We start from the raw sequence: 22,729 nt of genomic DNA, 5'->3' as shown, positions 1-22,729 counted from the left end.
GATCGTCCAGTGGCCCCACTGGTGGTTTAGCAGCTTCCTGCTTCTGATGGACTTAAAAAAACTTTGCTATTACTTTTTGAGTCTTTGGCTAACTGTTCCTCAAATTCTTTTTTGGCCTTCCTAATTGTATTTTTACACTTCTTTTGCCAGTGTTTATGCTCCTTTCTATTTTCCTCACTAGGATTTAATTTCCACTTTTTAAAGGATGCCTTTTCCCCTCTCCCAGCTTCTTTGTCTTTGTTGTTTAGCCACGGTCATAGGCGCCAACTCCGCGGGTGCTCTGGGGCTGGAGGACCCATGGGAAAAATAGGGGGTGCTCAGCGCCCACTGGGGTGACCAGCTGTTGGCAGCCAGGGATCAACTCTTTTGTGGGTGCGGCAGACGAGCTGTTTCCTATGGGTAGCCTGCGCGCAGCTGCGATCAGCTCTTTGGCGGGCAGGCTCGGATCAGCTGTTTCCCACCTCCCTGCTCCAGCAGGGACTGAGTGAGTCTCACCAAAAAAAAAAAAAAGCCTTCCGGGGTAGGCGTGGGAGGGAGTGTGGGCTATCAGCAGCAGCACAGCCAGTCCCTGCTCACCTAGGGCCTCCCCACACCTCTTGGGCTGGTGGCCAAGTCCTCCCTGTGTATGGTTGCTCCTTCCCAGCCAGACTCGACTCTGACCACAGCAGGCATCAGGTGACCCAAGGGAGCCCAGCTAGGCTAGGACTGGGGGTGGGTGCAGTGGTGGATTAGGGGGAGGAAAAGCCTTGGACCCCGGCAGGAGACGCACTGAGGGGGGGAGGGAGGAGAACCCCGGAGCCCGTCAGGAGCCGTGCTAGGGAGAATCCCTGGCAGATGCCACGCAGGGGGGCGGGGGGAGGAGAAGCCCCGGACCCTGGCAGAACATGTGGGGCTGTAGTCCCCGGCTTGGGAGCCCCAGCCACCCTAGTGGCAGAAGTTGCAGGGCTGAAGTGTCGACCCCACTCTGTGCGGAGCTGGACTGAGCCCCTCTCTCTTCCATCCCCTTTGTGCGGAGCTGGCTCTCTCTCTCTGGCTGTGGAGAAATTCAGCTCAGATCTACTCATATTGGTATCTTCATTTCCCCCATCATCACACAGCCATGAATGGATTTAGCCTAGGAGGCAGGGTCAGCATTAGCCCCATTTGGCAGGTGGGATCTAAGGCACACAGAGGTGAAGTGACTTTCCCAAGACTAAGCAGGGAGTCTGTGGCAGAGCAGAGACTCAAACCCAGAACACCTGAGCCCGAGGCCTGTGCATTAACCACTAGGCAACCTCCCCACCCAAGGAGAGGGAACCTCCTCTGCCATTTTGAGTGGGTGGATGGGAGCAGGCTCTAGACAGAGCCACTGTTACCAGATATGCCTGTTACTTTGGGGTACACTCATTTATTAGGATTACTCTTCCGGGGGCGGCGGGGGGGGGAGGTTTCTATAATTCTGTTAATGTACGGCTTGTGTCACTTGCGTGTTCACAGGGAGCTCTACTCCTTCCTTCTGCAAGTCCCCTCCCAATGGAGCTACCCTGCAGGACCTTGGTTCCCTAGGACTGGGTTCCTGCAGCCCTAGGACTAGATATGAGCACGCGCTCACGCGCACACACGCCGGAGTGGACCGGGCCAGTCAGCACTCTCCAGCTGATCCCCTCATATGTCCCCGTAGTCAGTGGGCTGGGTGAAGCAGCCTCTTCGAGCTGTCACCCTCATGTGCCCCTGGTCTCAATAAGCTGGGCCGAGAAGCACTTTCAGCGGCCCCCCCGCCCCCTCCCCGCCCCTTATGTGCCACAGGTTTAACATGTCACGTCACAACTGTACTGGTCGTAACCCACTTGATGACCAAACCCCACAGGACTTTGGGCGCTGTAGGGGACCTTTAGCTTCGGTAAGAGGAGCGTTGCTGCAGAGTAAATGGGGAAATCTAAAAACACAGAAGAGTAAAGTTCAGAGAGAGAGAGAGAAGCAACCAGCTTAACCATAAAAGTTATTTATTGAATAATAGTGATAACCCAAGGAGAGCCTAAAGCAACATAACATATATTAGTAAAGGTTAATACCTGAGGTAGAAAGGAAAACAGAGAGAGAGAGAGAGAGGGATCTCACTGCTCCCTGAAGCATGAACTGGTCGGGGTTCCCAGGTGATGGTGGTAGCTTAGGGTCTGGAGGGCAGGAGACAGGCAGAGCCCCCAGTACCATCAGTCAGGAGATGGAGTCCCAGTGGAGCTGATGCAGAGTTGAGTCCATGCATCAGAATTCTTACTTGGGCATAGGTAGGGGTTTTTGTAGAGAAAATACAATGGTTCAAGGGAGAACACTAGATTTGTTTATGGGTAAACTGATGACTCAAGGGTTTTCTTTAGGTTAGACAATAGGAGCTGATCACTCCTGGCTATGGGTGGTGTTTTCTTCCAGGGAGCTCACAATGCAACTAGGCTGCTTTATCGATCAAGGATTTATTACTAGAATTGGTCTGATAACTGGAAGTCCTGGCACAGTCAAGGAATTATGACGTGATTGGAATAACAGAGACTTGGTGGGATAACTCACATGACTGGAGTACTGTCGTGGATGGATATAAACTGTTCAGGAAGGACAGGCAGGGCAGAAGGTGGGGGAGTTGCATTGTATGTAAGGGAGCAGTATGACTCCTCAGAGGTCCAGTATGAAACTGCAGAAAAACCTGAGTGTCTCTGGATTAAGTTTAGAAGTGTGAGCAACAAGGGTGATGTCGTGGTGGGAGTCTGCTATAGACCACCGGACCGGGGGGATGAGGTGGACGAGGCTTTCTTCCGGCAACTCGCAGAAGTTACTAGATCGCAGGCCCTGGTTCTCATGAGAGACTTCAATCACCCTGATATCTGCTGGGAGAGCAATATAACGGTGCACAGACAAACCAGGAAGTTTTTGGAAAGGGTAGGGGACAATTTCCTGGTGCAAGTGCTGGAGGAACCAACTAGGGGCAGAGCTCTTCTTGACTTGCTGCTCACAAACCGGGAAGAATTAGTAGGGGAAGCTCAAGTGGATGGGAACCTGGGAGGCAATGACCATGAGATGGTCGAGTTCAGGATCCTGACACAGGGAGGAAAGGAGAGCAGCAGAATACGGACCCTGGACTTCAGAAAAGCAGACTTTGACTCCCTCCGGGAACTGATTGGCGGGGTCCCTTGGGAGAATAACATGAGGGGGAAAGGAGTCCAGGAGAGCTGGCTGTATTTTAAAGAATCCTTATTGAGGTTACAGGGACAAACCATCCCGATGTGTAGAAAGAATAGTAAATATGGCAGGCGACCAGCTTGGCTTAACAGTGAAATCCTTGCTGATCTTGAACACAAAAAAGAAGCTTACAAGAAGTGGAAGATTGGACAAATGACCAGGGAAGAGTATAAAAATATTGCTCGGGCATGCAGGAGTGAAATCAGGAAGGCCAAATCACACCTGGAGTTGCAGCTAGCAAGAGATGTTAAAAGTAAGAAGGATTTCTTCAGGTATGTTAGCAACAAGAAGAAAGTGAAGGAAAGTGTGGGCCCCTTACTGAATGAGGGAGGTAACCTAGTGACAGAGGATGTGGAAAAAGCTAATGTACTCAATGCTTTTTTTGCCTCTGTCTTCACGAACAAGGTCAGCTCCCAGACTGCTGCACTGGGCAGCACAGCATGGGGAGGAGGTGACCAGCCCTCTGTGGAGAAAGAAGTGGTTCGGGACTATTTAGAAAAGCTGGACGAGCACAAGTCCATGGGGCTGGATGCGCTGCATCCGAGAGTCCTAAAGGAGTTGGTGGATGTGATTTCAGAGCCATTGGCCATTATCTTTGAAAACTCTTGGCGATCCGGGGAAGTCCCGGACGACTGGAAAAAGGCTAATGTAGTGCCCATCTTTAAAAAAGGGAAGAAGGAGGATCCTGGGAACTACAGGCCAGTCAGCCTCACCTCAGTCCCTGGAAAAATCATGGAGCAGGTCCTCAAGGAATCAATTCTGCAGCATTTAGAGGAGAGGAAAGTGATCAGGAAAAGTCAGCATGGATTCACCAAGGGCAAGTAATGCCTGACTAATCTAATTGCCTTCTATGACAAGATAACTGGCTCTGTGGATGAGAGGAAAGCGGTGGACGTGTTGTTCCTTGACTTTAGCAAAGCTTTTGACACGGTCTTCCACAGTATTCTTGCCAGCAAGTTAAAGAAGTATGAGCTGGATGAATGGAGTATAAGGTGGATAGAAAGTTGGCTAGATTGTCGGGCTCAATGGGTAGTGATCAATGGGTCCATGTCTAGTTGGCAGCCGGTATCAAGTGGAGTGCCCCAGGGGTCGGTCCTGGGGCCGGTTTTGTTCAATATCTTCATAAATGATCTGGAGGATGGTGTGGATTGCACCCTCAGCAAGTTTGCAGATGACACTAAACTGGGAGGAAAGGTAGATAGGCTGGAGGGTAGGGATAGGATACAGAGGGACCTAGACAAATTGGAGGATTGGGCCAAAAGAAATCTGATGAAGTTCAACAAGGACAAGTGCAGAGTCCTGCACTTAGAACGGAAGAATCCCATGCACCACTACAGACTAGGGACCGAATGGCTCGGCAGCCGTTCTGCAGAAAAGGACCTAGGGGTGACAGTGGACGAGAAGCTGGATATGAGTCAACAGTGTGCCCTTGTTGCCAAGAAGGCCAATGGCATTTTGGGATGTATATGTAGGGGCATTGCCAGCAGATCGAGGGACGTGATCGTTCCCCTCTATTCGACATTGTTGAGGCCTCATCTGGAGTCCTGTGTTCAGTTTTGGGCCCCACACTACAAGAAGGATGTGGAAAAATTGGAAAGAGTCCAGCGGAGGACCTAAGGGGAGGGTGCAGAGCAGGGGCAGGAAGAGGTGGAGTGGGACAGAGTGGGGTCAGGGCCTTGGGGAAGGGGGCGGGGCCGGGATGGAGCACCACCGGCAAAATCAAAAGTCAGAACCTATGGCCACGGTGGCTTGTTTGGTTCTCTTACTGCGGTTTTTACTTTGGGGTATACATTTAAGTTGAGCCTCTATTACGGTGTCTTTGCAAAGTTTCCATGCAGCTTGCAGAGATCTCACGTTTGGCGCTGGACCCTTTAATTTCTGTTTCACTAACCGCCTCATTTTTGTGTAGTTCCCCTTCTGAAATTAAATGCTACAGAGTTGGGCCCCTGTGGTGTTTTTCCTGCCACAGGGATATTAAATTTAATTATATTATGGTCACTATTACCAAGCAGTCCTGCTTTATTCACCTCTTGGACCAGATCCTGTGCTCCACTTAGGACTAAATCAAGAATGGCCTCTCCTCTGCTGGTTCCAGAACCAGCTGCTCCAAGAAGCACTCATTTAAGGTGTCAAGTAACTTTATCTCTGCATCCCGTCCTGAGGCGACATGTACCCAGTCAATCTGGGGAGAATTGAAATTCCCCTTTATTATTATTGAGTATTTCATTTTAATAGCCTCTCTAATCTCCCTGAGCATCTCACCCCGGCCCAGAGGGCTCCCCCCAAGAGCTGGGAAGGAGCTCAGCTCGGAAATAGCAGCACTACTGACTGCAGAATGAAAGGGCTAGAAACTAAGACAGCAAATAGCATAATTCGGCTCTATGAAGCCCGGGTGCGCCCTGTCTCAGAAAGGATACAGGGGTTTGCAAAAGGTGCAGAAAAGGGGAACAAAAGTGCTGAGGGGGATGGCAGAGCATCCGTGGGAGGGGAGATTCTAGCCCGGGACTCTTCAGCTGGGAGAAGAGACGGCTGCGGGGGGATGACAGAGGTCTATGAATCCTGCCTGGGGTGGAGAAGGTGACTAGGGACAAGTAACACAAAGACTAGGGGTTGCCCAACAAAGACAAAGCAAAGGAATCCCCCCTTCAACCAGCACACTGGAAGCTGGGCCCCTCGCTGGCCGGGCGTGTGGTAACGGGTTCAACGGAGCATGAGGTGAGCACTTGAAGGACGGGACCTTCGCTGGCCGCTGGCCACTAGCCAGGATGAGCAGGACGCAGCCCCACGTGCCGGGGGTCCCTAAACCTCTCACCACCAGAAGCCGGCAGGATCACTCCCTAACTGCATCCCGGGGTGGGGAGCGGGACATTGTCAGACAGGATCCCAGCTAAATAGACCCTGGGCTGACCCAGCAGGGCCCTTCTTAAATATCCCCATCCCGCCCCGCACACACACAGCTCAGGGACGGTGCCTAGGGGCCCATGTCTGCAGCCTGACCCTCTCCCTGCCTGAGAGCCCACGGGTGTGTTTCCCTCCAGGGCGCCAGCTCTGATCTGGCCCCAGGGCAGGGCCTGGCTGGCTTGATGGGACACGGGCCTTTCCCCCCCAGGGTGCCAGCTCTGATCTGGCTCCAGGGCAGGGCTGACTGGGTCCGGCAGAGGCAGGGCAGGGATTAGCTGTATCCCTGGGGTGGAGACATCTGCAAACCCAAACCCACAACGGGCACTAATCGGCGCCCCCTGTTGGCCGCCCTCGTGGAGCTGCTGAATGGGCCATGGAGCCTGAACTCCCAGCTCCCCATGGAGGGGTTGATGTGGAGCAGGGAAGGGGGGTGACTCGGGCTGGATGGTTCCCCCACCCCCGAGGCTGATGACCTGCTGCCATGGAAGCGACCCCTCCCGGGGGGGGAATGACAGGATCTGCCACACGCCTGCCCCCTCCACTCTCACACCAGGACCCGGGCACCTGACACAGCTGGGCAGGGGCACAGTGCCCTGGGGGATTAAAGGTGCCAGCTCAGCTCAGGTCCAAATGTCACTGTGCCGGGCAGGGAGCACCCGGCAGGGCCTCCAAAGGTTGAATGGCACTGGCTCTGCCCAGGCCCGAAGGTAGCTAGGGGGAGAGCAGAGAGCCTGGGCCTGTTGCAGAACCCCACAGCGGGCTCCCACCCCAAGCACGGGCTGTTGTCCCAGCCACAGCCACCAGCAAGGGCCCTACAGTCATTCCGGGAACAAGCCACGGAATCAGCTCAATCGTTGCTGAAATGCAGCTGGCTCTGGGATGGGACAGCCAAGTAACAGCTTCACCCCGTTCCCTGCAGCACGGTGCCCCCTACTGAGCCCCTGCCCCGCTCCCTGCACGACAGCTCCCCCTACTGAACGCTTGCAGCACGATGTCCCCAAGTATCACACAGGGGCCAGCACCGACGCTGGGAGGTCTGTCTCTGTCCCAGCCTTGCCATGGCACGTGAATACTTCACCCACAAGGGGTTGCTGTTCCCATGTCTGAATTACTCCCCCGAGGCGCTGAGCTACGTGGAGAATGAATTCCAGGTGCGGGACGACGACATCTTCAACGTCACCTACCCCAAGTCAGGTAAAGGAGAGCGGGGGCAAAGCGGAGTGTGTGTGGGGTGGGTGGGTGTGGGGGTTCCTGACACACACAAGAACATTATCATAGAATCATAGAATATCAGGGTTGGAAGGGACCCCAGAAGGTCATCTAGTCCAACCCCCTGCTCGAAGCAGGACCAATTCCCAGTTAAATCATCCCAGCCAGGGCTTTGTCAAGCCTGACCTTAAAAACCTCTAAGGAAGGAGATTCTACCACCTCCCTAGGTAACGCATTCCAGTGTTTCACCACCCTCTTAGTGAAAAAGTTTTTCCTAATATCCAATCTAAACCTCCCCCACTGCAACTTGAGACCATTACTCCTCGTTCTGTCTTCTGCTACCATTGAGAACAGTCTAGAGCCATCCTCTTTGGAACCCCCTTTCAGGTAGTTGAAAGCAGCTATCAAATCCCCCCTCATTCTTCTCTTCTGCAGGCTAAACAATCCCAGCTCCCTCAGCCTCGCCTCATAAGTCATGTGTTCTAGACCCCTAATAATTTTTGTTGCCCTTCGCTGGACTCTCTCCAATTTATCCACATCCTTCTTGTAGTGTGGGGCCCAAAACTGGACACAGTACTCCAGATGAGGCCTCACCAATGTCGAATAGAGGGGAACGATCACGTCCCTCGATCTGCTCGCTATGCCCCTACGTATACATCCCAAAATGCCATTGGCCTTCTTGGCAACAAGGGCACACTGCTGACTCCTATCCAGCTTCTCGTCCACTGTCACCCCTAGGTCCTTTTCCGCAGAACGGCTGCCTAGCCATTCGGTCCCTAGTCTGTAGCGGTGCATTGGATTCTTCCATCCTAAGTGCAGGACCCTGCACTTATCCTTATTGAACCTCATCAGATTTCTTTTGGCCCAATCCTCCAATTTGTCTAGGTCCTTCTGTATCCTATCCCTCCCCTCCAGCGTATCTACCACTCCTCCCAGTTTAGTATCATCCGCAAATTTGCTGAGAGTGCAATCTACACCATCCTCCAGATCATTTATGAAGATATTGAACAAAACCAGCCCCAGGACCGACCCTTGGGGCACTCCACTTGATACCGGCTGCCAACTAGACATGGAGCCATTGATCACTACCCGTTGAGCCCGACAATCTAGCCAGCTTTCTACCCACCTTATAGTGCATTCATTATATGGAAACACCAAACCCAGTAGCTGGAAGGTTGCAACATCATATGACCTGCTTTCCTAGATGTCAGAGCCCGGGCTCCCATACCCCCAGCGAGACAAAGCAGGCTGCTCCCTGGGGGCCCAACTTGCCCACCTGGCGCTAAGCTGGCTCTCTGCAGACGCACTCTGATCACAGGCTTTCTCCAGAGCTGGCGGCAGGGCCAGGAGACCCCGACACCGCAAAACAAGACCTTCGGATTTTAGCACTGTCAATTCACCTCCGTGAATGTGGTGTGGGGGCTGGGAACCAGACTCCTGGAACCGATCCCCAGATCTGGGAAAGGGAGGCTGGTAGGTTAAAGCAGAAGCATTGGGAGCCAGGACTCCTGGGTTCTCTCCCCAGCTCTGGGAACGGAGAGGGACCCAGTGAGTCGAGGGATTATTTCAGGCCCATTAACCCTTTCATCCCCAGGCACTAACTGGATGCTGGAGATTCTGAGTCTGATCTGTTGTTTCGGAGACCCCGGCTGGGTACGCAGCATGCTGAACTGGGAGCGGTCGCCCTGGGTGGACAACCAGAATGGGCTGAAGGCTGCCCTGAAATACCCCCCGCCCCGGCTGATCTGCTCCCACCTCCCCGTGCAGCTCTTCCCCAAGTACCTGCAGCGCTCCAAGGCCAAGGTGAGTGGTGGGAGAGCGGGGGCTGCGGGTCAGATTTGAGGGGCACCTACAGGGCTGTGATTCGGGACGGGGGTGAATCCAGGGCTGCTGCTGGGTGTGAGTTACAAGAATGTGGGCGTGCGAAAGTGCAGCCAGTGGGATGGGGTGATTCCTTCTCCCTCCGGAGAGGGTGGGGAAGTGACGGCCCAGGGTGGGTGGCTAATCACTGTGTTCACTTGGCACCCACCTCCCCCAATTGGTAGCATGACGCCCCAGCAGTGACCCCCCTCCCCACCTCTCCCCAGATCATCTACACCCTGCGCTGCCCCAAGGACATCCTGGTCTCGCTCTACCACTTCTCCAAGCTGCTGCGCGTGTTCAAGGACCCTGGCTCACTGGACTCCTTCTTTGAGGACTTCCTGAGCGGGAATGGTGAGCAGCACCCCGGGCCCGCAGGGGCCACTCTGGAGCCGGACGCCTGGGTTCCAACAAAGTCACAAGTACTTTGAGTTTGTGCATCCCCAGCCAGCTCTGACCAGCCCTTTGTCCAGGGCCCGGCACAGCTCAGAGCCCCCCTCCCCAAACAGTTGCAGCACAACCAGGGGTCTGCAAACACCACTGACCTCCAGCCCCCACTCTCCTCCCAGCGCCAGGATGGAACCCGGGTGTCCCAGCTCCCAGGCCCCTGCTGTCCCCGGCAGAGCAGGGTGGAGGGGCTGGGTGGAGCCGGCTCTGGGGTCACCATGCCGCTGTCCCCTGCACAGTGGCCTATGGCTCCTGGTTCGACCACGTCACTGGCTGGATGGGGCTGAAGGGGAACGAGAACTTCTTCCCCATCACCTACGAGGAGCTGCAGCAGGTAGGGAAACCCCGCCCTTTGGGCCACGCCCACACATAACTCTGCTTTCTGTGTGCATGACAAGAACTAGGGGAGGGGGTGAAGGGAAAGCCCTCTAAGAGAGCCCACTCCCCTCCCAGAGCTGGGGATAGAACCCAGGAGTCCTGGGTCCCCTCCTGGCCTCTCTGGGCTGCACTGTGGTGCCCCTTCCTCAATAACTCCGTATGTCCATCCTGTACAGCCCAGACCACATCAGGCCAAGTCTGGGCTGGGATCCAGGCAGCGGAGCTGGAACAGTTTGTACGGTAGGGGTGCTGAGAGGCACTGAACCAAACTGTAAACCCTGGATATAATGGAAACCACTTCAAGCCAGGGGGTGCAGCAGCAACCCTGCACTGCTAGTCCCAGCACTGTGGACAGGGTGGAGGGGCAGAGTTAAGGGGATTTCAGGCAGCATCTTCACTCTACATTGCCACGGGAAGCATCCCCCAGCCCGGTGACTGGGTCCCAGCTGGGCTTGGCTCTTGACCTGGGGATTCACAGGGCTCTGGGGGCAATGCCCAGCCCAGCGCTCAGCATAGGAGCTGTTTTCCCAGCACAGGGAACCCAGGGGGTCTGATACCACCCAGCCGAGCGGGAGCTGGGGTGGGTCTGGCCCCGCTTTAACTCTTTGAGTTCTCAGCACAGCCTTCAGATGGGGGGGGTTCTCAGCCCTGGGGATGGGGGGATGGGTGGGCAGTGGAGTGGCTGGGGGAGCAGGGAGGGTGGGGTAAGAGACGCAGGGGCAGCAAGAGGGCGAGTGGCCCCAGTGACTCCTATGGAGACACGTACACACAATCCCACGCACAGACCTACACACACTCTCTGCCGGTGGCCAGGGATGGTGCGCACACCCCCACATTCCCAGTCTCTCCCCGTCTAGACACCACGGACAGTTCCCTTCACCTCAGAGAGATGTCAGCAGCGACCAGCTTGGAGCAAAGCCAGCTGAGCCCTTTAGCCGCTGTGTCTGCAAAAGAGAGACTCGCTCTGGGGCAGTCGGATGGGACCAGGGACCTTTCCCCTCTGCGGGGGGACCAGCTCCGGTCTGGCCCCAGGGCGTGGACTGGCTGGCTCAAGGGGGATGGGGCATGGGACATGGGGCCTTACCCCTCCAGGCTGGCTTGGGGGCAGGGGCAGTACAGGGATTAGCTGTATCCTTAGGGAGAAGACAGCTGCAAACCTGACCCCACAAGAGGAACTTGGGGGGCAGGGAGGGAGGGATAGCTCAGTGATTTGAGCATTGGCCTGCTAAACCCAGGGTTGTGAGTTCAATCCTTGAGGGGGCCATTTAGGGATCTGGGGCAAAAATTGGGGACTGGTTCTGCTTTGAGCAGGGGGTTGGACTAGATGACCTCCTGAGGTCCCTTCCAACCCGGAGATTCTATGATTCTATGAATTGACTGGCGCCCCCTGTTGGCCACCCCAGGAGACAGGTTGGGGTCTGAGTTCCCACCTCTCTGTTGGCAGGGGGTGGCGACCCAAGCTGGGCGGCTTAAACCCCCACACTCCAAAGCCTGGTAACCATCCCCCACTGCCATGAAAGCACACAGATCAGTGACCCCTCCCCGGGATGGGAATGGCAGGATCTGACACACACCTGGCCCCTCCACTCCGACACAAAACCTCAGGCACCTGAGGCAGCTGGGAAGGGGTGCAGGGACCTGCCAGACACAGGCCACCCAGAGTTATGAGCTGCCTGGGATGACAGCAGGGCCCTGGGAGGTTAAAGGCACCAGCTCCTCCCAGGTCCAAAGGTCTCTGTGCCTGCCAGGGCCTCCAAAGACTGAATGGCTCTGCTCGGGTGCAAGGGTAGCTGGGGTGGGGCAGGGGGAGAGCAGAGAGCCTGGGCCTGTTACACAACCCCACAGAGGGCTCCTACCCCAGGCGCTGGCTGTTCTCCCGGCTGCAGACACCAGCACGGGCCCTAGAGTTGTTCCGGGAACACGCCAAGGAATCAGCTCAACAGGTGCCGAGGTGCAGCTGGCTCTGGGGTGGGACAGCCAAGGAAGACCCTCACCCTGCTCCCTGCAGAGCCGAGCATCCGATTGCCAGGCTGAGGCACTGGAGTCTCCTGACTTTCAGGAGAGTGGCCCCCACACCACTCCCTGCAGTATAGCTCCCCTAGTCGTGCCTGGGGTCCAGCACTGGTGCTGGGAGGTCTGTCTCTGTCCCAACCTTGCTATGGCACGTGAATACTTCACCCACAAGGGGTTGCTGTTTCCATGCCTGGATTACTCCCACGAGGCTCTGAGCTACGTGGAGAATGAATTCCAGGTGCGGGATGACGATGTCTTCAACGTCACCTACCCCAAGTCAGGTAGGGGAAAGCGGGGGTTTGGGACGGGGGGTTTCCTGACACACACATGGACACCAAACCTGGTAGCTGGAAGGCTGCAATGTCACATGACCTGATTTCCTCAATGCCAGACCCCAGGCACTCAGACTCCCCAGCCCTGTGTGAGAGAAAGCAGGCTGCTCCCTGGGGGTCCAAAGCACCCACCTGGCGCTAGGCTGGCTCTCTGCAGATGCACTCCGATCACAGGCTTTCTCCAGAGCCGCTGGCAGGGCCAGGGGACCCCTGAGACAGCAAAACAAGAGCTTTGGATTTAGGACTCTCAGTGCACCTCAGCTGGGGGCTGGGAGCCAGGACTCCTGGGTTCTCTCCCCGGCTCTGGGAGCAGAGGGGGACTCAGCAGTTGAGGGGTTGTTTCAGGCCCATTAACCCCTTCATCCCCAGGCACTAACTGGATGCTGGAAATCCTGAGTCTGATCCGTTGTGACGGGGACCCCGGCTGGGTGCGCAGCGTGCTGAACTGGGAGCGGGGTCCCTGGCTGGAGACTCACCTGGGGATGGAGGTTACCCTGAAATACCCCCCACCCCGGCTGCTTTGCTCCCACCTCCCCGTGCAGCTCTTCCCCAAGTCCCTGCAGCGCTCCAAGGCCAAGGTGAGTGGTGGGAGAGCGGGGGCTGCGGGTCAGATTTGAGGGGCACCGGCAGGGCTGTGCGTCGGGAGGGGGGTGAAATCAGGGCTGCTGCTGGGTGTGAGTTACACCAATGTGGGTGTGCGAAAGTGCAGCCAGCGGGATGCGGCGATTCCTTCTCCCTCTGGAGAGGGTGGGGAAGTGACGGCCCAGGGTGGGTGGCTAATCACTGTGTTCACTTGGCACCCACCTCCCCCAATTGGTAGCATGACGCCCCAGCAGTGACCCCCCTCCCCACCTCTCCCCAGATCATCTACACCCTGCGCTGCCCCAAGGACATCCTGGTCTCGCTCTACCACTTCTCCAAGCTGCTGCGCCTGTTCAAGGACCCTGGCTCACTGGACTCCTTCTTCGAGGACTTCCTGAGCGGGAATGGTGAGCAGCACCCCGGGCCCGCAGGGGCCACTCTGGAGCTGGGCGCCTGGGTTCCAACAAAGTCACAAGTACTTTGAGTTTGTGCATCCCCAGCCAGCTCTGACCAGCCCTTTGCCCAGAGCCCGGCACAGCTCAGAGCCCCCCTCCCCAAACAGCCGCAGCACAATCAGGGGTCTGCAAACACCGCTGACCTCCAGCCCCCACTCTCCTCCCAGCGCCAGGATGGAACCCGGGTGTCCCAGCTCCCGGCCCCTTTTGCACCTGGCAGACCAGGGTGGAGGGGCCGGGTAGAGCCGGGTCTGGGGTCACCATGCCGCTGTCCCCTGCACAGTGGCCTATGGCTCCTGGTTCGACCACGTCACCGGCTGGATGGGGCTGAAGGGGAACGAGAACTTCTTCCCCATCACCTATGAGGAGCTGCAGCAGGTAAGGAAACCCCACCCTTTGGGCCACGCCCACACGTAACTCTGCCCCCTGATGACACCCACACATAGCCCCGACCGAAGGCCTCATCCTCCCATAACCCCGATCCCTGTGGACACCCCTGCACATAAAAGCGCCCTGTGGTTATGCCCACATATAATCCTGCCCCCTGGGGCCAGGCCCACATGTGGACATGCCTGCACTTAACCCTGTCCCTGAGGCCATGCCCACATGTAGCCCCTCCCTGTGGCTATGCCCACATATAATCCTGCCCCTGGGGCCATGCCAACATGTAGCCTATCTCCCTGTGAGCCAAACCCACACTTAACCACGCCCCAGGCATCCGACGTGGCTTGTGGCCAAGGCCCTCTGCCCTCAGAGGCATCTGTTTGTCTGGACCCAATGGGGAGCAGTACCTTGCAGGTGGGGAAACTGAGGCACCCATGGACCATAATAAAGTCACCCCAGATCCCACCCTTCATGGAAGTGAGTGTCTCCCCCAGGATCCACTGGGCAGCGTGCGGAGAATCAGCCACTTCCTGGGGAAGGAGCTGAGTGAGGAGCAAGTGGCCGCTGTGGTGGAGAACGCCTCCTTCCAGAGCATGAAGGGGAACAAAATGTCCAACTTCTCCCAGGCGGAGGACGAGTATGTGGACCACCAGAAGGGGGAGCTCTTGCGGAAAGGTGAGTCCAGGGTGGGGGCTGCGGGCCAGGATTAAGGGGCACTGGCAGAGCTGAATGAGGCAGGGCTGGGAGACCCAGGGCTGCAGGTCCGGAGTGAGGGGCATGGGCAGAGCTTGCAGGGGCAGGACTGGGGAGCAGGGGCTGTGGGTTGGGAGTGAGGGGCACCCTAGACCATGTCCCCTGTGGTTTGCAGGGATCTGCGGCGACTGGAGGAACCATTTCTCGGAGGCGCAGAGCCAACGATTCGACACCGTTTACCGGGAGCGGATGCAGGGTCTGGGCATGACCTTCCCCTGGGACTGACGGCCCTGCGCCCGCCACGTCTGTGCCCGCAATACACCAGCCCCGTGCCACCCACGTGCTGCTGTGCTTAGTGTGCCCTGGGAGATGCCCCCTGGGGCAGCGTCATTAGCGCATCTGCAATAGGCAGAGCCAGCTGGGCCTGTGTCCAGCAAGAGATCGGCTCTGGATTCTAAGAAATAAAACCGGGTGACATGGCAGCCGGAACTTACACACACACACTCTCTCTCCCCTGCCCCCATTCCAAGGGGCGTGATTGCTGGTGACCCACTTCCCAGGTAGCGCCCGGCAACACCCCCAGGGCCCAGGATGCTGTCACCCTAGGCAAGGAGGCATCAGCCCCACCCAGCTCCGCCCCTAGGGAAGTCAATGGCAAGACAGGGCCAAAAGGGTGATCCACTGGAGGTAGCCTGAGCCCTCGTGTGCAGGGGCCCATGGGGATGTGGTGGGGGGGCTCCCCACACCTTGGAGTCCACGATGCGGAGGGTGAGTCCATGGGCCATCTCAACAGCATGAGGTGTTGGCAGGATCACAGGGCTCTGCTGGGCCATGGAATCCCCTCCTGGCTAGCGCAGGAACCCAGCAGATCAGCCCGGTCCCCAAACTGTCCAGTTCCATCCTCGGAGAAGTGGGGGAGTTAGCCCCCAACACCAATTGGGGGGCTGTTTATTAGGTGTGCCTCATTACAGGAGTGCCTAGGACCCCAGTCACGGCCCAGGACCCCCTTGCGCTTGGTGCTGTACAAACACAGAACAAACAGGCAGTCCCACCCCAAAGAGCTGACAAGCTAAAACAGGAAGCACCAGGTGGAGACAGACGGACAAACTGGCTGGCGACTTGGTGAGCATCCGGCACTGGTCAGCGTGACAGGCAGCTCACTAGTGGCCGAACTGTTGTCAAGTGTTTTGCCGGTCTCCCGGCCATGGCAAGATTGGAGGGTGACCACAGCGGCCTTGCGGATGGCTCCAGGTGTGGGGAGAGCGCGGAGGGGCTGGCTCGGGAACGGGCCGCACTGGTGGCCAGGCAGGCAGGCCTATGGGCAGCAGGAGCCGACAGCTGAGAGCGCTGGAGAGACGCTGGGCAGGGCAGGCAGTGGGTGGGAAGGGCCTTGGGAGAAGCCAAGTGGCCTGTGTCACAGTGCTGGGGACGAGGGAGCCAGTGGGGGCTGCAGAGAGGAGCATCCCCACGTGGGCAGAGCCCCAGGCGCGAAGGGTCTCGCCAGCAGTTTTCTGAGCGTAGGCCCGAAAGCTCATCCCTGCCGAGTTCGCCCGGCTCTACGTTTGCAGCTGCCCATGCGCGACGGGGGCTCACCCAGCCCAGCTGCCCAGGCCTCCGGCCGCCTGCCTCTGCACCCGGCCCAGGCTGGGCTCCTCCTGTTTGCCCACGCGGCAACTGGAGATGGATGCGCTCGGCCCAGCCTGGCCAATGGCTGACTCACTCCTCTGCTCGGTGAATATTGGCCGTCAGGGCGGAGGGGTGTTGTCCCCATCCTGCCTGTCCTTGTCCTGAGCCCAGGGCCCGAGGCAGAGGGCGATGTGGCCACCTGGGCTGCACCGCCCCCCCCCGCCCCCACAGCATCACCCGATGCCCTCCCAGGGCAGCAGCACATGCCCTTACGACAGGAGAATGTCGCACAGGGCAGGGCTCTTGCCTGGCTCTGGGAGGGGAGTGGGGTCTAGTGGTTAGAACAGGGTCAGGGGTGCGTGCTGGGCGCCAGGACTCCTGGGTTCTCTCCCCAGCTCTGGCAGGGGAGTGGGGTTTAGTGCTTACAGCCACCTGTGCCCCTCCCACACCTGCTCTTGTAGGGGCTGGGAGATGGGCTGGGCCCTGGGTCAGAGGCTCTTCCCACCCCACCCCCCCCACCCCCAAGGAAGGAGGATCCCAGCTGGGATTAGTTGAATAAATGGGGCAGCAGCCCTGTATGCCACAGGGATCTGCAGCTGCTTAACCCTTTAGTGTCTGCACGTGGAGGTGGGACCTGATCAAAATGGAATGGAGGATGATGGAAGAATGGGATCGGGTGGGTTAGAGCAGGGGGATGGGAGCCAGGACTCCTGGGTTCTATCCTGCTCTCGTTGGGAAAAGGCAGGTGTTGGCTCCTTTGTGAACCCCAGGCTGAGCAGCTGCTGCCAGAGCCTTTTGCATACCTTGGGCCATGGCCTCCGTTCTGGGAGGGAGGTTTAACTTGAGGTATATTGGGGGAGTCCTGTGGCATTGCTGGTCCTTGTATCCAGATGCCCCTGAGCAGCTCACTGCATCTCAAAGCCTGGCCTGGAATCACTCCAGCCCCAAGCACCAGCCCCTAGCTCCAGGTTAAGGACATGAAGGTCTTTGTGTCCCCCAGTGCAGGGGGCTCGGCTCCCATCTGAGTGCTGGGGTCCGGGGCTGTACTGGGGCAAGGGGGAACCAACCAAAAGGAGCAGGGACCGCTCCCCCACATGAAATCAGACCCTTTTGAAGCAGCCGGTTTGCGTTCCACCCAGTCCTCCAAGGGAGAACGTGGGATGCCGAGATAACCTCCCACCCTGCAACCCACTCACCTGACCAGCTTGTCTCAGGCGTGGTCAAAGGGAGCCTAGAGTGTCCACTCCAGCGGTGGCTGCATCTCAGCGCCGGACGAGCCATCCCATCACCTACGAGGAGCTTCCCCATCACCTACGAGGAGCTGCAGCAGGTAGGGAAACCCCGCCCTTTGGGCCACGCCCACACATAACTCTGCTTTCTGTGTGCATGACAAGAACTAGGGGAGGGGGTGAAGGGAAAGCCCTCTAAGAGAGCCCACTCCCCTCCCAGAGCTGGGGATAGAACCCAGGAGTCCTGGGTCCCCTCCTGGCCTCTCTGGGCTGCACTGTGGTGCCCCTTCCTCAATAACTCCGTATGTCCATCCTGTACAGCCCAGACCACATCAGGCCAAGTCTGGGCTGGGATCCAGGCAGCGGAGCTGGAACAGTTTGTACGGTAGGGGTGCTGAGAGGCACTGAACCAAACTGTAAACCCTGGATATAATGGAAACCACTTCAAGCCAGGGGGTGCAGCAGCAACCCTGCACTGCTAGTCCCAGCACTGTGGACAGGGTGGAGGGGCAGAGTTAAGGGGATTTCAGGCAGCATCTTCACTCTACATTGCCACGGGAAGCATCCCCCAGCCCGGTGACTGGGTCCCAGCTGGGCTTGGCTCTTGACCTGGGGATTCACAGGGCTCTGGGGGCAATGCCCAGCCCAGCGCTCAGCATAGGAGCTGTTTTCCCAGCACAGGGAACCCAGGGGGTCTGATACCACCCAGCCGAGCGGGAGCTGGGGTGGGTCTGGCCCCGCTTTAACTCTTTGAGTTCTCAGCACAGCCTTCAGATGGGGGGGGTTCTCAGCCCTGGGGATGGGGGGATGGGTGGGCAGTGGAGTGGCTGGGGGAGCAGGGAGGGTGGGGTAAGAGACGCAGGGGCAGCAAGAGGGCGAGTGGCCCCAGTGACTCCTATGGAGACACGTACACACAATCCCACGCACAGACCTACACACACTCTCTGCCGGTGGCCAGGGATGGTGCGCACACCCCCACATTCCCAGTCTCTCCCCGTCTAGACACCACGGACAGTTCCCTTCACCTCAGAGAGATGTCAGCAGCGACCAGCTTGGAGCAAAGCCAGCTGAGCCCTTTAGCCGCTGTGTCTGCAAAAGAGAGACTCGCTCTGGGGCAGTCGGATGGGACCAGGGACCTTTCCCCTCTGCGGGGGGACCAGCTCCGGTCTGGCCCCAGGGCGTGGACTGGCTGGCTCAAGGGGGATGGGGCATGGGACATGGGGCCTTACCCCTCCAGGCTGGCTTGGGGGCAGGGGCAGTACAGGGATTAGCTGTATCCTTAGGGAGAAGACAGCTGCAAACCTGACCCCACAAGAGGAACTTGGGGGGCAGGGAGGGAGGGATAGCTCAGTGATTTGAGCATTGGCCTGCTAAACCCAGGGTTGTGAGTTCAATCCTTGAGGGGGCCATTTAGGGATCTGGGGCAAAAATTGGGGACTGGTTCTGCTTTGAGCAGGGGGTTGGACTAGATGACCTCCTGAGGTCCCTTCCAACCCGGAGATTCTATGATTCTATGAATTGACTGGCGCCCCCTGTTGGCCACCCCAGGAGACAGGTTGGGGTCTGAGTTCCCACCTCTCTGTTGGCAGGGGGTGGCGACCCAAGCTGGGCGGCTTAAACCCCCACACTCCAAAGCCTGGTAACCATCCCCCACTGCCATGAAAGCACACAGATCAGTGACCCCTCCCCGGGATGGGAATGGCAGGATCTGACACACACCTGGCCCCTCCACTCCGACACAAAACCTCAGGCACCTGAGGCAGCTGGGAAGGGGTGCAGGGACCTGCCAGACACAGGCCACCCAGAGTTATGAGCTGCCTGGGATGACAGCAGGGCCCTGGGAGGTTAAAGGCACCAGCTCCTCCCAGGTCCAAAGGTCTCTGTGCCTGCCAGGGCCTCCAAAGACTGAATGGCTCTGCTCGGGTGCAAGGGTAGCTGGGGTGGGGCAGGGGGAGAGCAGAGAGCCTGGGCCTGTTACACAACCCCACAGAGGGCTCCTACCCCAGGCGCTGGCTGTTCTCCCGGCTGCAGACACCAGCACGGGCCCTAGAGTTGTTCCGGGAACACGCCAAGGAATCAGCTCAACAGGTGCCGAGGTGCAGCTGGCTCTGGGGTGGGACAGCCAAGGAAGACCCTCACCCTGCTCCCTGCAGAGCCGAGCATCCGATTGCCAGGCTGAGGCACTGGAGTCTCCTGACTTTCAGGAGAGTGGCCCCCACACCACTCCCTGCAGTATAGCTCCCCTAGTCGTGCCTGGGGTCCAGCACTGGTGCTGGGAGGTCTGTCTCTGTCCCAACCTTGCTATGGCACGTGAATACTTCACCCACAAGGGGTTGCTGTTTCCATGCCTGGATTACTCCCACGAGGCTCTGAGCTACGTGGAGAATGAATTCCAGGTGCGGGATGACGATGTCTTCAACGTCACCTACCCCAAGTCAGGTAGGGGAAAGCGGGGGTTTGGGACGGGGGGTTTCCTGACACACACATGGACACCAAACCTGGTAGCTGGAAGGCTGCAATGTCACATGACCTGATTTCCTCAATGCCAGACCCCAGGCACTCAGACTCCCCAGCCCTGTGTGAGAGAAAGCAGGCTGCTCCCTGGGGGTCCAAAGCACCCACCTGGCGCTAGGCTGGCTCTCTGCAGATGCACTCCGATCACAGGCTTTCTCCAGAGCCGCTGGCAGGGCCAGGGGACCCCTGAGACAGCAAAACAAGAGCTTTGGATTTAGGACTCTCAGTGCACCTCAGCTGGGGGCTGGGAGCCAGGACTCCTGGGTTCTCTCCCCGGCTCTGGGAGCAGAGGGGGACTCAGCAGTTGAGGGGTTGTTTCAGGCCCATTAACCCCTTCATCCCCAGGCACTAACTGGATGCTGGAAATCCTGAGTCTGATCCGTTGTGACGGGGACCCCGGCTGGGTGCGCAGCGTGCTGAACTGGGAGCGGGGTCCCTGGCTGGAGACTCACCTGGGGATGGAGGTTACCCTGAAATACCCCCCACCCCGGCTGCTTTGCTCCCACCTCCCCGTGCAGCTCTTCCCCAAGTCCCTGCAGCGCTCCAAGGCCAAGGTGAGTGGTGGGAGAGCGGGGGCTGCGGGTCAGATTTGAGGGGCACCGGCAGGGCTGTGCGTCGGGAGGGGGGTGAAATCAGGGCTGCTGCTGGGTGTGAGTTACACCAATGTGGGTGTGCGAAAGTGCAGCCAGCGGGATGCGGCGATTCCTTCTCCCTCTGGAGAGGGTGGGGAAGTGACGGCCCAGGGTGGGTGGCTAATCACTGTGTTCACTTGGCACCCACCTCCCCCAATTGGTAGCATGACGCCCCAGCAGTGACCCCCCTCCCCACCTCTCCCCAGATCATCTACACCCTGCGCTGCCCCAAGGACATCCTGGTCTCGCTCTACCACTTCTCCAAGCTGCTGCGCCTGTTCAAGGACCCTGGCTCACTGGACTCCTTCTTCGAGGACTTCCTGAGCGGGAATGGTGAGCAGCACCCCGGGCCCGCAGGGGCCACTCTGGAGCTGGGCGCCTGGGTTCCAACAAAGTCACAAGTACTTTGAGTTTGTGCATCCCCAGCCAGCTCTGACCAGCCCTTTGCCCAGAGCCCGGCACAGCTCAGAGCCCCCCTCCCCAAACAGCCGCAGCACAATCAGGGGTCTGCAAACACCGCTGACCTCCAGCCCCCACTCTCCTCCCAGCGCCAGGATGGAACCCGGGTGTCCCAGCTCCCGGCCCCTTTTGCACCTGGCAGACCAGGGTGGAGGGGCCGGGTAGAGCCGGGTCTGGGGTCACCATGCCGCTGTCCCCTGCACAGTGGCCTATGGCTCCTGGTTCGACCACGTCACCGGCTGGATGGGGCTGAAGGGGAACGAGAACTTCTTCCCCATCACCTATGAGGAGCTGCAGCAGGTAAGGAAACCCCACCCTTTGGGCCACGCCCACACGTAACTCTGCCCCCTGATGACACCCACACATAGCCCCGACCGAAGGCCTCATCCTCCCATAACCCCGATCCCTGTGGACACCCCTGCACATAAAAGCGCCCTGTGGTTATGCCCACATATAATCCTGCCCCCTGGGGCCAGGCCCACATGTGGACATGCCTGCACTTAACCCTGTCCCTGAGGCCATGCCCACATGTAGCCCCTCCCTGTGGCTATGCCCACATATAATCCTGCCCCTGGGGCCATGCCAACATGTAGCCTATCTCCCTGTGAGCCAAACCCACACTTAACCACGCCCCAGGCATCCGACGTGGCTTGTGGCCAAGGCCCTCTGCCCTCAGAGGCATCTGTTTGTCTGGACCCAATGGGGAGCAGTACCTTGCAGGTGGGGAAACTGAGGCACCCATGGACCATAATAAAGTCACCCCAGATCCCACCCTTCATGGAAGTGAGTGTCTCCCCCAGGATCCACTGGGCAGCGTGCGGAGAATCAGCCACTTCCTGGGGAAGGAGCTGAGTGAGGAGCAAGTGGCCGCTGTGGTGGAGAACGCCTCCTTCCAGAGCATGAAGGGGAACAAAATGTCCAACTTCTCCCAGGCGGAGGACGAGTATGTGGACCACCAGAAGGGGGAGCTCTTGCGGAAAGGTGAGTCCAGGGTGGGGGCTGCGGGCCAGGATTAAGGGGCACTGGCAGAGCTGAATGAGGCAGGGCTGGGAGACCCAGGGCTGCAGGTCCGGAGTGAGGGGCATGGGCAGAGCTTGCAGGGGCAGGACTGGGGAGCAGGGGCTGTGGGTTGGGAGTGAGGGGCACCCTAGACCATGTCCCCTGTGGTTTGCAGGGATCTGCGGCGACTGGAGGAACCATTTCTCGGAGGCGCAGAGCCAACGATTCGACACCGTTTACCGGGAGCGGATGCAGGGTCTGGGCATGACCTTCCCCTGGGACTGACGGCCCTGCGCCCGCCACGTCTGTGCCCGCAATACACCAGCCCCGTGCCACCCACGTGCTGCTGTGCTTAGTGTGCCCTGGGAGATGCCCCCTGGGGCAGCGTCATTAGCGCATCTGCAATAGGCAGAGCCAGCTGGGCCTGTGTCCAGCAAGAGATCGGCTCTGGATTCTAAGAAATAAAACCGGGTGACATGGCAGCCGGAACTTACACACACACACTCTCTCTCCCCTGCCCCCATTCCAAGGGGCGTGATTGCTGGTGACCCACTTCCCAGGTAGCGCCCGGCAACACCCCCAGGGCCCAGGATGCTGTCACCCTAGGCAAGGAGGCATCAGCCCCACCCAGCTCCGCCCCTAGGGAAGTCAATGGCAAGACAGGGCCAAAAGGGTGATCCACTGGAGGTAGCCTGAGCCCTCGTGTGCAGGGGCCCATGGGGATGTGGTGGGGGGGCTCCCCACACCTTGGAGTCCACGATGCGGAGGGTGAGTCCATGGGCCATCTCAACAGCATGAGGTGTTGGCAG

At 58.4% G+C, this 22,729-nt stretch overlaps 3 protein-coding genes across 3 annotated transcripts; all 3 read left to right on the top strand.

Moving 5' to 3' along the window:
• Positions 1-7,115: 7,115 nt before the first annotated feature.
• LOC144929827 (sulfotransferase 2B1-like) lies at positions 7,116-10,928 on the top strand. Its single transcript, XM_078850402.1, has 5 exons — positions 7,116-7,302; positions 8,912-9,120; positions 9,405-9,531; positions 9,864-9,958; positions 10,860-10,928. Exons 1-5 carry the CDS (start codon positions 7,167-7,169, stop codon positions 10,926-10,928), a joined length of 636 nt encoding a protein of 211 aa, XP_078706528.1. The 5' UTR covers positions 7,116-7,166.
• Positions 10,929-11,779: 851 nt separating this feature from the next.
• Positions 11,780-14,943, top strand: LOC144929862 (sulfotransferase 2B1-like). The gene is made up of 6 exons (XM_078850484.1): positions 11,780-12,296; positions 12,717-12,925; positions 13,210-13,336; positions 13,668-13,762; positions 14,263-14,443; positions 14,637-14,943. Exons 1-6 carry the CDS (start codon positions 12,161-12,163, stop codon positions 14,744-14,746), a joined length of 858 nt encoding a protein of 285 aa, XP_078706610.1. The 5' UTR covers positions 11,780-12,160; the 3' UTR covers positions 14,747-14,943.
• Positions 14,944-19,238: 4,295 nt separating this feature from the next.
• LOC144929863 (sulfotransferase 2B1-like) lies at positions 19,239-22,402 on the top strand. Its single transcript, XM_078850492.1, has 6 exons — positions 19,239-19,755; positions 20,176-20,384; positions 20,669-20,795; positions 21,127-21,221; positions 21,722-21,902; positions 22,096-22,402. Exons 1-6 carry the CDS (start codon positions 19,620-19,622, stop codon positions 22,203-22,205), a joined length of 858 nt encoding a protein of 285 aa, XP_078706618.1. The 5' UTR covers positions 19,239-19,619; the 3' UTR covers positions 22,206-22,402.
• The last annotated feature ends 327 nt before the right edge of the window (positions 22,403-22,729 follow it).

This window comes from Lepidochelys kempii, chromosome 24 (assembly GCF_965140285.1).
Source record: "Lepidochelys kempii isolate rLepKem1 chromosome 24, rLepKem1.hap1, whole genome shotgun sequence".
In the NCBI taxonomy this organism is placed as follows: domain Eukaryota; kingdom Metazoa; phylum Chordata; order Testudines; family Cheloniidae; genus Lepidochelys; species Lepidochelys kempii.
The sequence above is the reverse complement of the archived record's forward strand: the minus strand, read 5'-3'. Positions and strand labels throughout refer to the sequence as shown.

Coding starts and splice junctions, on each gene's coding strand:
- LOC144929827 (XM_078850402.1), top strand. CDS start 7,167: ATGGCACGTGAATACTTCACCCACAAGGGGTTGCTGTTCCCATGTCTG. Junction 9,532..9,863: donor GGACTTCCTGAGCGGGAATG/GTGAGCAGCACC, acceptor TCCCCTGCACAG/TGGCCTATGGCTCCTGGTTC. Junction 9,959..10,859: donor CCTACGAGGAGCTGCAGCAG/GTAGGGAAACCC, acceptor CTCCCCGTCTAG/ACACCACGGACAGTTCCCTT.
- LOC144929862 (XM_078850484.1), top strand. CDS start 12,161: ATGGCACGTGAATACTTCACCCACAAGGGGTTGCTGTTTCCATGCCTG. Junction 12,297..12,716: donor CGTCACCTACCCCAAGTCAG/GTAGGGGAAAGC, acceptor CTTCATCCCCAG/GCACTAACTGGATGCTGGAA. Junction 14,444..14,636: donor GGGGGAGCTCTTGCGGAAAG/GTGAGTCCAGGG, acceptor TGTGGTTTGCAG/GGATCTGCGGCGACTGGAGG.
- LOC144929863 (XM_078850492.1), top strand. CDS start 19,620: ATGGCACGTGAATACTTCACCCACAAGGGGTTGCTGTTTCCATGCCTG. Junction 20,796..21,126: donor GGACTTCCTGAGCGGGAATG/GTGAGCAGCACC, acceptor TCCCCTGCACAG/TGGCCTATGGCTCCTGGTTC. Junction 21,903..22,095: donor GGGGGAGCTCTTGCGGAAAG/GTGAGTCCAGGG, acceptor TGTGGTTTGCAG/GGATCTGCGGCGACTGGAGG.